This window comes from Zingiber officinale, chromosome 4B, assembly GCF_018446385.1.
Source record: "Zingiber officinale cultivar Zhangliang chromosome 4B, Zo_v1.1, whole genome shotgun sequence".
Lineage (NCBI taxonomy): Eukaryota > Viridiplantae > Streptophyta > Magnoliopsida > Zingiberales > Zingiberaceae > Zingiber > Zingiber officinale.
In genome coordinates, this window is record NC_055993.1 from 113,645,414 (window position 1) to 113,661,571 (window position 16,158).

The 16,158-nt window shown below is 36.3% G+C and overlaps 1 protein-coding gene across 1 annotated transcript; it reads left to right on the forward strand.

Moving 5' to 3' along the window:
- The first annotated feature begins 8,975 nt into the window (after window positions 1–8,975).
- On the forward strand, window positions 8,976–9,990 carry LOC121978549. Its single transcript, XM_042530879.1, has 3 exons — window positions 8,976–9,416; window positions 9,523–9,888; window positions 9,967–9,990. Exons 1-3 carry the CDS (start codon window positions 8,976–8,978, stop codon window positions 9,988–9,990), a joined length of 831 nt encoding a protein of 276 aa, XP_042386813.1.
- Window positions 9,991–16,158: the final 6,168 nt, after the last annotated feature.

Here is a 16,158-nt window from a genome sequence, read left to right on the forward strand (position 1 = left end):
AGACACAGAGATCAAATAACAAAGCAAGACCTAACTAACTTAGTTGATCACATCAAAATACCCACGGGGTCCAACATCTTGTCACATGGGTACCCAGTTAGTTAGAGAGGAACATATTTACTATAATGGAAAAGAGATTAAATCTCGACAAGCGCATGCCCTCAGGAAAAAATTTCTCCCACACCCCTAACCACTTGATGGTCAACTATAAGCTTGCCTCATGTTTAACCTGTTGGATCGAGATGCGCTAGAGAGGGGGGGTGAATAGCGCTCGTGGCTTTCACGCATTTCGGATTCATAAAACTGACGAGTTAAAGCAGCGGAAATAAAAGACAACAAAAGCGAACACAAGTATTTACTTAGTTCGGAGCCTAGGGTGACTCCTACTCCAAGGTCCGCGATCGTTGATTGCTTTCTGTGGGCAATAACTATATCGCGTAAAGAGAGTACAAATATGTATTACAATAAGTGCGATAATAAAAAAATAATTATACCGATGGCAGAATCAAAATCTCGGAGCTCCGGGTCGTCGGGGACTTGTAACAGCACTTCAGGGTGTCTTTTGGAGCAGCATGTTGTAGTAGAAGCACTTGAGAATTGATATCCTGTTGCTGCCTCGAACACCCCTTTTATGCAGTGCTGGAGGCACCTCCAACAAGTCGAGTCAGCCGCGTGGATCAGAACGGACCTGGTCTCAACTCATCCACTTGAAGGCGCCTTCAAGCTAATCCAACGCGCCTCCAATCTCTGGTCCAAGGCACCTCCAGCTCAGTCCAAGGCGCCTCCAGCTCTGCCGCGTAGACTTCAGCTCCTTTGCACCCGAGGCACCTCCAAACTCCATGGAGGTGCCTCGAACACTGTTCATCCGAGGCTGGTCATGCTCATTTGTCCCTGCAAAGCATGTTAGTTCACAAAACACACACATACACTGCAAGACAAAGTTAGCACACATAAAATATAGTAAAAGCAGTATTTGATAGTCGTCGGATTGTCCGGGTCTGACTTCGAATTTCCGTCCGAAAACCCTAAGTCGACCCGACGCCTACTGTTCCCTCTACGGGGAACACGTCCTCACCTACTCCCCTCAGGAGAGATTACCTGATGTCAGTCCAGTCCTCCAGACCGACTGGACTTTCCGCCTAGGGTTACCACCCCCTAGGACCTAGGGTTACTGCCCCCTAGGGTTTTTTCTCCACCTAGGGTTACCACCCCCTAGGACCTAAGGTTACCCCCCCCTTAGGATTTTCCTCCACCTAGGGTTACCACCCCCTAGGACCTAAGGTTGCCGCCCCTTAGGGTTTTCCTTCACCTAGGGTTACCCCCCTAGGACTTAAGGTTATCACCCCTTAGGATTTTCACCTGCCTAACCTCAGTTAGGTCTTTCCTAAAAACACTTATTCAAGTACGTTAGACAACAATTAATCTTAACTTTGAACTCTTTGCCATTATCAAAACTCGGGTTTGATCGTCGGATGCTTCCTGCACTAACAATCTCCCCATTTTTTATTATGGCAATCGAAATTCAAAGTTAAGAAAAAAATGCAATAATGATCTTCAAAGTTTAAGTAAGACGCATAAGCAGGCTTAAGTAAATAAATGAAACAAACTTAAGCTTTTAACGATTTAAGGTTCCCGACCCCCTTAATAAGAGCCCTTTAATTTGAATAATTTGAATTTTAAGTTCTGCTTTGAATTTTCCTACTCTCCCCCTTTGCCATACATCAAAATAAATAAGGGGGTAACAAGGAATTTGAGATTAATGGCCTTAGCTTTGACTTTTCAAAAAATGTTTAGAAAAGATAACGACCTTAATATAAATAGAGGGATAAAGACTTAGCTTTTTGAAATTAATAGTCTTGTAAAACGTTTAGCTAAGTAAATGTTTAAGGATTCACAAGAGATCTTATAAGATAGCTTTAAAAGATTAAGTTTGACAAGTTAGCTAGATTCGAAAACTTAGATCTTGTAGATTCAAAGTACTTAGGTAAATTATTTTGAAAAGAGTTTAGCTAAGCTTGAGAAACTTTTTCGAAAACTGCTTTATTCCATTTGAGATAGGACTTTTCCAAAATTGACTAAGTTTGAAGGCATTTCTAAAAAGTACTTAATTCAATTCGAAAAAGATGTTTGAGAAAAATATTTAGCTTAGCTAAATTTTGAAAAACACTTAGTTGAAAACATTGAATTTTGAAAAATCCTTTAAAAGATAGTTTAAATTCGAAAATGTTATTGGAAAATATATCTAAAGTTGAAAAGTACTTAGCTTTGATTTTGAACTGAAAAAATATTGAATTTTAAAAAGTGCTTTAAGAAGAGATAGATTGTAAAGTTGTAACTAAGGCCATGTTCACATAATTTCAGGAAGCCCTAAAGTCCAAGCATGAGTAACTTAAAAATATTAAAATTAAACACTTAATTTTCTTGCCCACATGTCTAACTAGTTAGCTTCTAGCTGATTACTTAGAGAGCAACAACTTTCACTTGGTTAGTCAAGTTAAGTCAATTGATCCAGTTTGATTTGACTAGGTCTGGATGACTTAATTTGATTAATGTATTGTTGGTTTTTAATGCATAGACTTACTGCGATGCACAAAAATAAGCATTCTGAAGTCTAGGTTGTACCCTATTCATCTCACGTCATTCTAAGTTTCTTTCAAACACAAGCAAGTTAAGCTTAGTGTGCTTGTGAGATGTTCTGGCTGAAATCTAGGGAAACATGATATCTAGGGGAAATTCCTAGGCTAAGTCCGAATTTGAAAGTCTAGTAAAATTAGGATTTTGAAAATATTATTTTTCCTAAGATTTTGAATGATACAAGAACCAAGCTGATTAAAGATAAGGAACATAAGGTCTATTCTACAAAGCACATTCATATTTATCTTCTAAGTGCACAGAACTCAAGTTCAGGTAAGGGCTTTGTGAATATATCAGCTAGGTTTGATTTGGACTCAATATAGTTAAGTACAATATCACCCCTAGCTACGTGATCCCTTACAAAATGATGTTTTACTTCTATATGTTTAGTTCTTAAGTGGTGAATTGGATTTTTGGTTAGATTAATTGAACTTATGTTGTCAATTGAAATTTTAGTGTTCTGATATTTTAATTGGTAGTCTTTTAGGGTATGCATCATCCATAATAGTTGAGATGCACATTCTCCTATGGTTATGTACTCAGCTTCAGTGATTTATAGAGCAACACAATGTTGCTTTCTATTTGACCAACTTACTATGCACTGACCTAGAAATTGACAGCTACCACTTGTACTTTTTCTGTCTAGCTTGCATCCGACATAGTCTGAGTCAAAATAGCCAGTTAGATCAAGAGTGCAAGTCCTAGGGTACCATAGTCCTACATTTAGGGTTCCCTTAATATATCTAAGTTTCCTTTTAACATGAGTTAGGTGTGACTCTTTCGCACAAGATTGATATCTTGCGCACATGCCTACTGCAAAAAGAATGTCCGATCGACTTGCAGTTAGGTACAGTAGGCTTCCTATCACACTTCGATAGTACTTCAAGTCTACTGGTTTTCCTTCTAAGTCTGAGTCAATTTTAATATTGGTGGCCATTGGTGTGTTAATATTCTTCAAATTTTCCATTCCAAATTTTTTAATTAACCCCTTAGCATATTTAGTTTGAAAAATATATATTCCATCTTTGGTTTGTTTAATTTGTAAACCTAGGAAGAAGTTCAGTTCACCTACCATACTTATTTCAAATTCATTTTCCATTAATTTGGTAAATTCTTTTAAAAATCTTGAGTTGGTTGATCCAAAGATTATGTCGTCTACATAAATCTGAGCAATAAAAATATCATTTTCTAGGGTTTTTACAAACAGGGTTGGATCTATCTGACCTTGGTTGAAGCCTTTTGATATTAGATAGTTAGACAATCATTCATACCAAGCCCTAGGTGCTTGTTTTAGTCCATATAGGGCCTTCTTTAGTCTAAGGACATGGTTAGGATTTTCTAAGTCTTCAAATCCTGGGGGTTGACTAACATACACTTCTTCTTTAATAAATCCATTTAAAAAGGCAGATTTTACATCCATTTGATAGAGCTTAAATCCTTTATGTGCTGCGTAGGCCAGCAGCATCCTAATGGATTCAAGTCTAGCTACAAGGGCATAAGTTTCATCATAGTCTAATCCTTCTACTTGATCAAACCCTTTAGCTACTAATCTCGCTTTGTTTCTAATTATTTCATCTTGATCATTTAATTTGTTCCTAAATACCCATTTAGTATCAATTATAATTTTATTAGTGGGTTTAGGTACTAATTCCCAGACCTGATTTCTTTCAAATTGGGTTAATTCTTCTTGCATTGCTAAGGTCCAATCTGAATCGGGTAGGGCTTCGTCTATAGTTTTGGGTTCAATTTTGGAGATTAGGGTTATTTGGCTAAGGTTTTTGTAGGATGATCTAGTTCTAACTCATAGAGTTGGATCACCCAAAATTTGGTCAAATGGGTGATTTGTGTTTGTTCTAGTTGGTCTTACAATTGGTTCTTCAGATTCATTGGGTTTAGGTTGAATTTCATCATGTCATCTTCTGTATTTGTTGAGTTAGCATGTTCTGGATTATTATTTTCATTTATTATATTGGGTAGATTATTTTCTTCGTCAAATATTACATTTATTGTTTTTTTAACTTTTAGGGTATTTTTGTTGTATACTCTATATGTCCTACTGGTTGTTGAGTATCCTAAAAATATTCCTAGGTTGTTTTTGATGAAAATTTTTCTAAATAGTCTTTAGTGTTCAAAATGAATAATTTACATCCAAACACTTTTAGATAGTTTAAATTAGGAATTTTATTATAGTATATTTCATAGAGTGTTTTATTTAGAAATTTGTTAATTAAAATTCTATTTTGTATATAGTAGACTGTATTAATTGCTTCAACCCAGAATTGATTAGATAAATTGTATTCGTTTAACATGGTCCTAGCGGCTTCTTGTAGGGTTCTGTTTTTACGTTCTACTAGACCATTTTGTTGGGGGGTCCTAGGGCAAGAGTATTCATGTTTATACCCATTAATTTCACAAAATTCAGTAAAGTTATGATTTTCAAATTCTCCTCCATGGTCACTTCTGATTATTTTTATTTGAGTGTCTTTTCCATTTTCTATTAATTTACAAAAGATTTTAAATATTTCAAAAGTTTCATCTTTAGTTTTTATAAATTTTACCCAAGTAAATCTTGAGTAGTCATCGATTATTACTAAGCAATATTGGTTTTTGCTTAGTGACTTGGCTCCATGCGAATCAAACAAGTCTAGGTGAAGGAGCTCAAGTATTGAAGTTGTTTTATTTAGGTTGGTTAACTTATGGTTTGACTTGGTTTGTTTACCTTATTGACAAGCATCACATGTTGAATTAATGAATTTTAATTTGGGCAGACCTCTAACTAGACCATTTTGACTCATTTTTAAAATAAGTCTAGTATGAGTGTGAACCAGTCTCCTGTGCCACAGCTCAGTTTCCTCGTGTTGTGTCAAGAGACACTATATTGAGGATGTTGGTAGGTTAATTGTGTATACATTATTTCTCCTAACGCCCTTAAATATAATTTCAGGGTTATAAGCATTTTTAACTGTACACCCAGATTTAGTAAAGTTAACTAAGTAACCACTATCACATAATTGGCTGATGCTGAGTAAATTAAAGTTAAAATTTTCAACTAATAAAACTTTTCGAATAATAAAGTCTGAATTGAGTTCGATGTTACCTCTTCCGATTACCTTAAGTTTATCGTCGTTGCCGAATGCAACTGAGCCTAAATTCTTTAACTTGAGCTTTGTGAACTTCAATCTATCTCTAGTCATATGTCTGGAACATTCATTATCCAACATCCATTGATCCAATTCCTACACATAAAGTATCTTAATTGGAATCATTTTGATGAAAAGATAGTTCGATTGAAGTTAGCTCCCTAATGAGTGATTGTGAGATGATTTATTGATTTAATCTAATTGGATTTCAATAGGTTTAATTAAATTGGTTAAGGTAATTTGTGAACCCCTTTTTTTTTTAAATGATTTTTCAAAATAATTTTAAATAAGTTTAAAATAATTTTTAAAATAATTTTTAAATAAGTTTTTAAAATAATTTTTTTTAAATAAATTTTTAAAACATAAATTTTTAAAATAATTTTTAAATAAGTTTTTAAAACAATTTTTAAATAATTTTTAAAAACAATTTTTAAATAAGTTTTTAAAATAAATTTTTAAAACAATAAGTTTTTAAAACAATTTTTAAATAAGTTTTTGAAACAATTTTTAAATAAATTTTTAAATAAGTTTTTAAAACAATTTTTAAATAAATTTTTAAATAAGTTTTTAAAACAATTTTTAAAATAATTTTTTTTAATAAATTTTTAAAATAAGTTTTTAATTTGATCATAATTGTTAATTTGATTTAATTTTTAATTATTAATTTAAGTTGAATTTTAATTTGAATTATTAACTATTAATTTAAGTTGAATATTAATTTAATTTGAATTATTAATTATTAATTTAATTTGAATTATGATTTAATTTAATTTGAATTATTAATTTAATTTGAATTATTAATTATTAGTTTAATTTAATCCTTAGTCATCTCATCCGATCTAAATTTCAAATCAAGGAATCCTATAATTTTATGAGATAAATTAGGTTCAATTATAGGGTTTGGTTTAACTTTGTGTTAGATTCAGATTTAGTTTTGGGCTCAACAAATAGGCATTCTTTGAATAAACTTCTGAGCTATGGTGAGTCACTTGGACATCATTAGAGTAACCATGCCTTCGAGGTTTTCCAAATAGTCCTATCCACTGAACTTAATACAAAATCTTGGTCTAACTGGTTAGGATCCATAAAGGGTAGCTTCGGTTAGTTCCACTTAGCCAAATGCACCAGGTCGAAGTCATATCTTCTTAGACATGCATAGACTAAACTTCTCTAACGTACTATCATCCAAAATTTCACCAGTATCATAGGTCAAGTTAACCTTGTTCCCTTTCTAATTAGTCATAATTACCCTGCTGGGTAGCTTGATTTGGGTTATCCTGTCGAGTAAGTTAGTTTTGGAGGTGTCAGCTATTCCAGAGCCTTCTCCTACATTATTGATAATTTTATGTATTTTTATTTATACATTAGATTTATATTTCTTTAATGGTTTAATTTATAACTTAGATTTAAGTTTTTAATTTTAATTTAACTTAATTTAATTTTTAATGATTTATCTTTTTATTAATACAGCTTTTCTTTTGGCTCCCCCTGGATCATAGCCTCGATATGGTATATCAAGGTAGTGTACTTGATCCTTGGGGACCCAATATTGACCAAGTCCAACTTTATTAACTAAGTTGGACTTAAGTACTCATGCTTTGACTATTTTACTATTTGGTCTGTTCACTAAAAATAGATAGAATCGATATTTCTTTTTTGTTTTAAAACCTAATCCAGATTTGTTATAAATGACTCTTTGTGTCCCAAGAATTAGGTCAAGGTTCTTGGAGCCCAAAGAAAATCGTTCCAATGTCTTCTTCAAATCCTTAACCTGAGTTTTCAGACTAGAATTTTCTTCCTCAAACTTTTTGACTTGAGTTGAATTTCCAGTCTGAAATGGGTCAGACAAGGATTTGGAGTTAGTCACTTCTTTAAGGGTTGCTACCTCCTTTAGAAGTGACTTGACCCGAATGTTTGATTTTGCTAATTTTTGAATTAAATAATTTACTAAATTATGTAAACGCGGGATACTTACAGCGGAGTCAGGCCCTTCGGAAACGGATACGGATCCGTGGCTTCTCTCGAACTCGGCTTCCGATTCGTCCTCGCTTCCGGATTCGTTGGTGTGGTCCCGGGCCGTCAACGCGAGAAAACTCGTTTTCTCGAGTTCTTCGTCATCGTCTTCCTCGAAAGAGGACTCGTCCCATGTCGCCTTCAGGGCCTTCTTCCTCCTTGGTTTCTTCGAATCTTTTTGGTTTGGGCAGTTTACCTTGATGTGCCCCTTCTGATTGCACCCGTAGCACGTTACCTCGAACTTCACCTTTGGTTGAACTTCCTTGGTTTGAATTGCCTTCTTCAGGTCCTTCTTGTTGAAACCTTTCTTTTTCTTGTACTTTCTTTACCAGGTTGACGAGTTCCGTTGTTAGCTCATCATCTTCATTGTCTGAGTCAGGTTCTTCTTCTGACTCCGGTTTGATTCTTTGTCGTGATATTGGATTGCGTGTTTTACTTATACCTGTAACCAAAGCTATACCTTTCTCGGTTGGTCGTACATTAGTCTGCTCATATAATTCAAATTCAAAAAAAAGCTCATCTAATTCAATTTAAGACAGGTCCTTAGAAACTTTATAGGCATCTACCATTGATGCCCACAAGGTATTCCTCATAAAAGCATTAAGTGCATACCTTATTACATCTCTATTTTCCACTTTCTGTCGATCGCGTGGAGGTAGTTAAGGATATCTTGTATACGTGCGTGAAGTTGACTAACCATCTCACCTTCCTGCATTTTTAGGTTATACAATTTATTGAACTTTAATAACTATCCATTGCTATATTTAGATTAGCATATTTATTTTATTTTATTTTTGATTTTTGCTATTTATAGGTGACGAACTGCTTATTGTTTTCATTCAAACTACAACTATCTATCTCTTTTTATTACTCATCCAAACTTCTCATTTGATTCTATCATTCTAATTTTTATCCAAAATGGATGAAAATTTTAGTGGATCTTTTAGCATTTTTTTGAATTCATAGAATCTGGAAGAAAATGCAATGCTTCAAAATAACCGTCCTAATTCTCAATTTTCTCAACTTTCCTCGTCTACACAATACCCATCAAAATTTCAAAATCTTCCTTATGCTCCATAATATCCACAAAATTTTTCATATCCTATATAATATCCTCCAAATTTTCAAAATATTCAATATCTTCAACAATACCCTCCTTATATGCATCTTCCTCCACCGCCATCAGCCATGGTCTTGGATGAATCAAGAAGAACGAGTATAGGTGCATCCGGAGTCGAGAAAGAACTCACAACACCACCTTCTCCCCTTGAGTCTCAGTTTCCACCACATTCGACACAAGTCGAGGTGGAAAAAATTGATTTTAATGCTAATGTAGAGATGGGCAGCAAACAAACATTTTGGATAGTAGAAGAAGAGCAACATCTTGCAAAATCATATATCAATATTAGCACTGACTCGGCAATCGGGAATTCTCAAAAGGATAAAGCTTTTTGGAAGCGTATCGGAGATTACTACAACGAGACTCGTCCATACAGAACTAAGAAGAGGGATTACATGGTGCTAAAGTCACATTTCTATGGGTATTATTCGTTGGCAAACTTATTTGGTTCAATGCACAATAATTTTTGGAAGAATCATCAAAGCGGTGAGAGTGATGAGGATATACTTGTAAAAACACATATGAAGTGGAAGGACATGCATAAGAACAAGCCTTTTAAATATGAACATGTATGAAGAATTTTGAAAGAGCAAGTGAAATGGGCTCCACAATCAGAAGGTCATCGTGTTGGAAAAAAAAGCAAGGACATCTGAATCAAGGACACACACATCCTTGTCCAACCCGGATGCTAGTGCTGATGCGGACGACTGTGAAGCACGCAAGCGTCTAATTGGGAAAAAGGCGGCAAAGAAGAAGGGTAAAATCAATCATGCAGTGGTAGAAATAATGGAACAAAGCATTGGCAACATGAGCAACATGTGGAAGGAATTCAAAGGTATTCAACAAGACAAAGTTAGGAAGATTGATGAATTCCATAACAACGAGAAAGTTGTAGAATCTAAAGCATTTCGACATGATTATGAAATCCTGATGAGGGATACTTCAAGAATGACAAAGCAACAAGAGGATATACATAAAAAGGTATGTGAAATAATATCCAAAAGATGGGGAATGCCTTATTAGATGGTTTTTCGTATTTTAGCTTTTTTTTTTTTTAAGATCGAAGTCTCAGATGTAGTTTAGTTTATCTTATTGTTGTTTGTAATTTCTATCTTGGATGGTTATCATTATAGCACTTCAAAATATCCTATTGGAAAGAGGAGATAGTAATGGACGATTTCTATCCTAAAGCATGTGATGTGTCATGCTCACTTCTCAAGTTCTTAAAAGTGTGCTTATCTATGGCAATATAGCTTGAGGAGATTGAAAAATGAATTTGTCAATGGGAGACATATATCTATTTACTAGTGTGGATTTTGTCTTTTTTTTAACATGATATTTCTCATTGTGGATTTTTTTCCCTCTGAAATCACACCTCAACCTCTAATTTTGATGCTTAAACTTGCTTTATCAAACTTCAATTGACTTAAGCACCAAAAGTCGAGCCACCACTCTTGGGTTCATTCTCACTCCAGCCACATGCTAAATTCCACTGCTTGAGCCAGCACTACAAGAAATTTTGGATTCAACAACAATTTTTTACTGTTGTTGTAAGCCCTAAAGAACTATTGTTAAAAGTTATGTTGTTAAAAGGGATATTTAAAGACAACAGTTTTTCACCGTTATCGTTTAGCGCGATCAACAACAGTTTAGCAACAGATTTAAACCGTTGTTTTTGGGTAAAATAGACAACAGTTTGATAAGGAATAAAAACTGTTGTCTTTTATTTTGACGACAACAAAAAAACTATTGTGTTTTCAATAGTTTGACAACAGTTTAAAAAAAATCATTATCTTATATTTAAAAGATAAATTATTTAAATAATTAAAGAATATAGGGATCAATGCAATTCAATAACAACAATAACATTATAAACATACTTCACATTAATAAAAAGTGACAATAACATTAATTGCCCATCATAAACTACAAGATATTGTAACAAAAAATGAGTCATATAAAGATTTAGTTACAAGTAGACTTAACAATAGTTTCTCCAATGAAAACATAAAACATGCAGTATTTGTGACATGCTTCGCCAAACCGATGCCTTTCATGTTCATAATATGACGTGCTTTTTGAAAACAATGCAACATACTTTGCCAAACACTGTTATCTTGTATATAGACACCAAGACTCGACTGTTGCTTATTTGTACAATGCATCCTCCATGAAAAACTAAGGCGTGTCCACTCCAATTCGTCGAATTTCTGAGAAGACAAAAGAACATGGAAAGAGGGAGCGAGTTATTCAAATAAACAGACTTCTACCAACATAATGAATGAGACTCAGAGAACCACATTTCTACCTACAATACCAAAATGAAAATAGTCAAAAGTCATTAAAATAATCAGAGGTATTTTATAGAAAGAAATTTGCATTAAAAGTATATTACAAGGAAGAACATGATCAACCAAATTTACGCAGCAATTGAAAAAGAAACAACTTTTATTCTCACAAAAGTAGATTACCATGAATGGAGACCATTCTGTGCAAACCAAAATAGAATGGATACCATTCTATTTTCCAACGGTGCTCAACAACACTATACATATAAATACAATAGTGCTCAACAACATATGCAATGTTCCCACTTTGTTGAACACTGTGCCGAGGCTAAAGGATTAGGAAAATAACTTATTATGCCATTACATGCAATTTCAAAATATGGAGTCGAACCCGATTGTTCAGTATAATTGCATATTCTAAACTTGATACGAACAAGATACATAATTTTCGAGTATCAATATGGTGACAAGGGGAAGAAATATTCAAAGCATTATCTGTTGGTGCAACATCCCTCAGGTCAAGGTTGACCTGGTTGACCAAGCTGAGTCTTGGTTTGAGTTTAGATGTTTGACAATAAGATGTTAATTGAAGAAGAGTCAAGTAGGTCAAGGTTGACCGAATACTTGACTGGGAAGTCCTAACTGGGATGTTAGGCAGAAGGAAAGTCCTGGTGAGTGAAGCCAGGTGAAAGTCCTAGTGAGTGAAGCTAGGCAGATGGAAAACCCTAGTGAGTGAAGCTAGGTGAAAGTCCTGGTGAGTGAAGCCAGGTGAAAGACCTAGTGAGAGAAGCTAGGCAGATGGAAAACCCTAGTGAGTGAAGCTAGGTGAAAGTCCTGGTGAGTGAAGCCAGGTGAAAGACCTAGTGAGAGAAGCTAGGCAGATGGAAAACCCTAGTGAGTGAAGCTAGGTGAAAGTCCTGGTGAGTGAAGCCATGCAAGGGAAAATCCAGATGGATCAAGGATGATCGGACATCTGGTGTTAGGAAGTCCAAGTAGGTCAAAGGATTGACTGGATACTTGGCACGAGGAAATACAGATAGGTCAAAGGGATTGACCAGACATCTGAATAGAAAAGTCCAAGTAGGTCAAGGGAGTGACCAGATACTTGGCATGACGAGAAAAGTCCAAGTGGGTCAAAGGAATTGACCGGACACTTGGTGGGAAGTCCTGGCAGGTCAAGGGAGTGACTAGATGCTAGGCATGATGTACCAACAGGTCAAGGATGACCGGATGTTGGTTTGGGAGTCTTGGAACTTGGCTTTGGGCAAAAACCAAGTGTTGGATCGATCAGGGGATCGATCCAGGCTTTTCCCAGCGAACAGAAAGCCTCTGGATCGATCCGTGGATCGATCCAGATGTCCCAATCGATCAGTGGATCGATTGGGACGCGGCTGCTTCGCGCGATAAGCGCTGGATCGATCCGTGGATCGATCCAGGCGTTTTTCCTAGAGCACAGAGGCACTCTGGATCGATCCGTGGATCGATCCAAAGCCTCCCCGATCGATTGGGAACATTTGAATTGATCGGGTTCCGACCGTTGGCGTCGATTTAAGCTGCAGGCGTGCGATGGCTGCGGCATCCCTTCACCGATTCACTCCAGATCTCTCGCCAACTCCTCCACAGCGCTCTCAAAGATCAGATCGCCAGTTCTTGAAGGATCTTGGAAGCTTTCCGAGTCAAGAGGCGGATCAAAGACAAGAAGAGAAGCTAGGGTTAGGATTTTCTGTACTCATTGTAAGCTTTGCGCTTGTATTTTGTTTCCCTTTCCTTTCTTCTTGTACTGAGAGTCTTGTAGGGCTTCTCCGCCCTCGGTAGTTACCGAAAAGGAGTGTTTTCATAGTGGAGGGTGCGTGCGTGGTGTGGATCCTTGGACTAGTCACCTCTTGTGAGGTGGATACCAAGTAAACCAACCTTGTTAGCGTTGTGTGATTTGTTTCTTTGTATTTTCCGCTGCACATCTTAGAAGAAACAAGCAACGCCGAGCAACGAGCATGCGACGAGCTATTCACCCCCCCCCCCCCTCTAGCTACTTTTGGTCCTAACAAGTGGTATCAGAGCAAGACCGCTCTTCACCGGAATCATCGCCGGAAGGGTCAAGCATAACAAGAAAAGCTAGAGGGTGAAGAAGTTGGAGCAAATTCTTCAAGTTCAAGACTTTATCAAGCTCAACTTCAAGATGCAATTCCAAGATGGACTTGGATTTGACACAAGGGTGGCTCCACCATACACTTCTACGAGTTTCGATTCTTGGAAATCAAGAATCGAAAATTTTCTTATGATGGAGATAGAGCAATGGTTTGCTCTAATGGAAGGCTTCAAGGCTCCAAGAAATTCAAAGGGCAAAGTTCTCAAGAGGAGCAAGTGGAGCCAAGAGCAAGTCCAAAGGTGCGAGGCCAATGACAAAGTGACCAAGCTTTTGGTCAATTTATTGCCAAGCACCATCCTTTGCAGAATTGGAGAATTTGAAGATGCAAAGGAATTATGGAGCAAATTGGACAAGCTTCATGAAGAGATCCCCTCCACTGTACAAGATCATGAAGAATCCAGAGAGGGTGACTCTTTGGAGCAAGACCAAGAGGAGGACTCCGAGGTTGAGAGATGCTCAACCTCCGAAGAAGAGGAAATCCAAGAAGCTTCATCCTCAAGGGAATGCAACGAAGGGAACAAGGAGGGAGCATACTCCTTGTTTCATGTTCAAGATGATGAAGCCTCCACCTCTAGGATTGAGGGGGAGCAATCTTTGGTGACGCCGGATCAAGAAGAAGGAGAAGCTTCGACATCCGGGTCAAGTGAAGAAGAAGAAGGTGGTGCCACCTCCGAAATTCAAGAAATAGCAAATGGAGGAGGAAGTGTCATCCCTACACAAGAAGGTATAAATGTTTCAATTAAAAATAAAAATCATATAATATGTTTTGAGTGTAGGGAAAGTGGGCACTACAAGAGCAAGTGTCCCAACTTGGCCAAGAAGAAGGACCAAGTGGCAAAAAAGGGCAAGGAGAAGCCTAAGGAGATCATCCCCGGAACAAAAAGGAGCAAGGAGCACATTGTGTGCTTTTCTTGCAACCAAAAAGGGCATTACCGAAGTCAATGCCCCAAGGGGAAGAAGATGGTCAAGGCTCAAGGAGGCATTAGTCAAGGGGGAGCCTCCAAGATAAAGAAGAAGGTAACACTTATTGAGCCTACCCCTTTACATTATGGTAAAAAGCATGATAGTTCTAACTTTTATCATTTTAATGCGATTTACCATAAGAATAGGAAGCATGAGGGCTTTAAGGAAAAGCATGTGGCCCTACATGCCAAAACTACTACACCTAAGGCTAGGAATGTAGGTAAAAGTCTAGGCAAGAACTCTAAGGATTGTAGCTACAAGCCTAGAAACAAAAATGCTCATGAACTTAATGGAAAAACAAAAACTAAGGACTTAGTGATGGAAAATCAAGTCTTGAGGTCAAGACTTGATAAAATGGAAAAGACCCTAAAAAGGATGGAAAATATCCTATTAGGGCAAAAAGAGCATAACCTAGGGTTTAGGGGTACAAAAGTCATCCAATGGTCATAGAGGTTTGGGATACAAACCAAAGGCTAAGAAGGATGTGCCCTCTTACCATAGAGTTCCATATAGTTATGGAACAAACCCTAGGTCTAGTGGTCAAGCCAAAAATACTAGGGAAGTCATCCCTAAGAGTGTTTTTGCAACAAATGTGACTAAGGCTTCTAAGAAGTCTAAGAAAGTCACTAACAAGGTCACAAGGGAGGCTATCCCTAGAGTTGACCTAGAAAGTGTGACCAAGGCCTCCAAGAAGCCAAACAAGGTCACTAGGAAAGTATCTAGGGAAGTTATCCCTAGTGAATACCTGGAGCATCAATAGGTGTTGGGTTCCTAGGAGCATCTTCTCTACCCCATAGATGGGTTAGAGAGTGTCAACTCCGATTAGAAGGGTAGTTAACCCAACTTTGAGGAAATTGACACTCAAGGAGCATTTTCAAGGTTTTTGTTAACCTTTGAAAATGAAATGGAATTATTATTTACTCCTTGAAAGAGTAAAATGTGCCTAATGGTGGAAAAATTGATTTTAATCTTAAATGGCACATATTGGGAAATTCATAAGAACTACCAAGTTGGGATTTTGGTATGTTCTTAGTAAATTTAAGGCAATCCGGGCCTTAATTTAAAAGTGCTACTCTTGTGGAAAAATGAAATATGCCAACATTTGAGGATATGCTTACTTTCGACTGGCATAAATTAATCAAGGGAATTAGAAATGCCAATTTAAGCTTTGGCATTTTCTTAAAGCACTTTAGGGCAAATCTAGGTTTAAGTTGTAAGTTTAGCTAAGGTTTTAAGGATACTTAGATAGGTAATCTAGGTATATTTTATTTATGCTAAACCTTGCCATGATTGTTTGCTCATAATATGCCATGACATCATATTTTATCTTATTTGTATTTTGCATTCATGACTTATCATGAAAAATATAAAAATACCATGTCATGCCATACATACATCATGTAGTTATAGGAATCTTTCTTTTGAAAGCTATTTTATTTTGATGTATGTCATAACATTATCATGCATTATGTTTATTTCCTTAAAAATTAAGGACATATGGCATTAGTTAAACAAGTGGCATTTGTTTACAACAAGTGGAATAAACAAGTGACATTTGTTTAACAAGTAAATCAACAAGTAACATCCTTTGTGGATGTCTACCTCTCAAAATGCCTAGATAGATATGCATGATCCCTAGAATAGGGCAAAACCAAAATCTTACATCTCACAAAGACCTATAAGATGACTTGTATGTGTTTCAGTGCACATTAGATACAAGTGAGATGTTAGGAAGATGAACAAAACTCAAGATGTTGATTTAGTGCATTCTTTTGAGTTTTAGGCTCATCAAAACACATAGTTATGTGTTTTCCCATCATTGGGAAAGCTAATGTACAAGTCATGTGCATTATG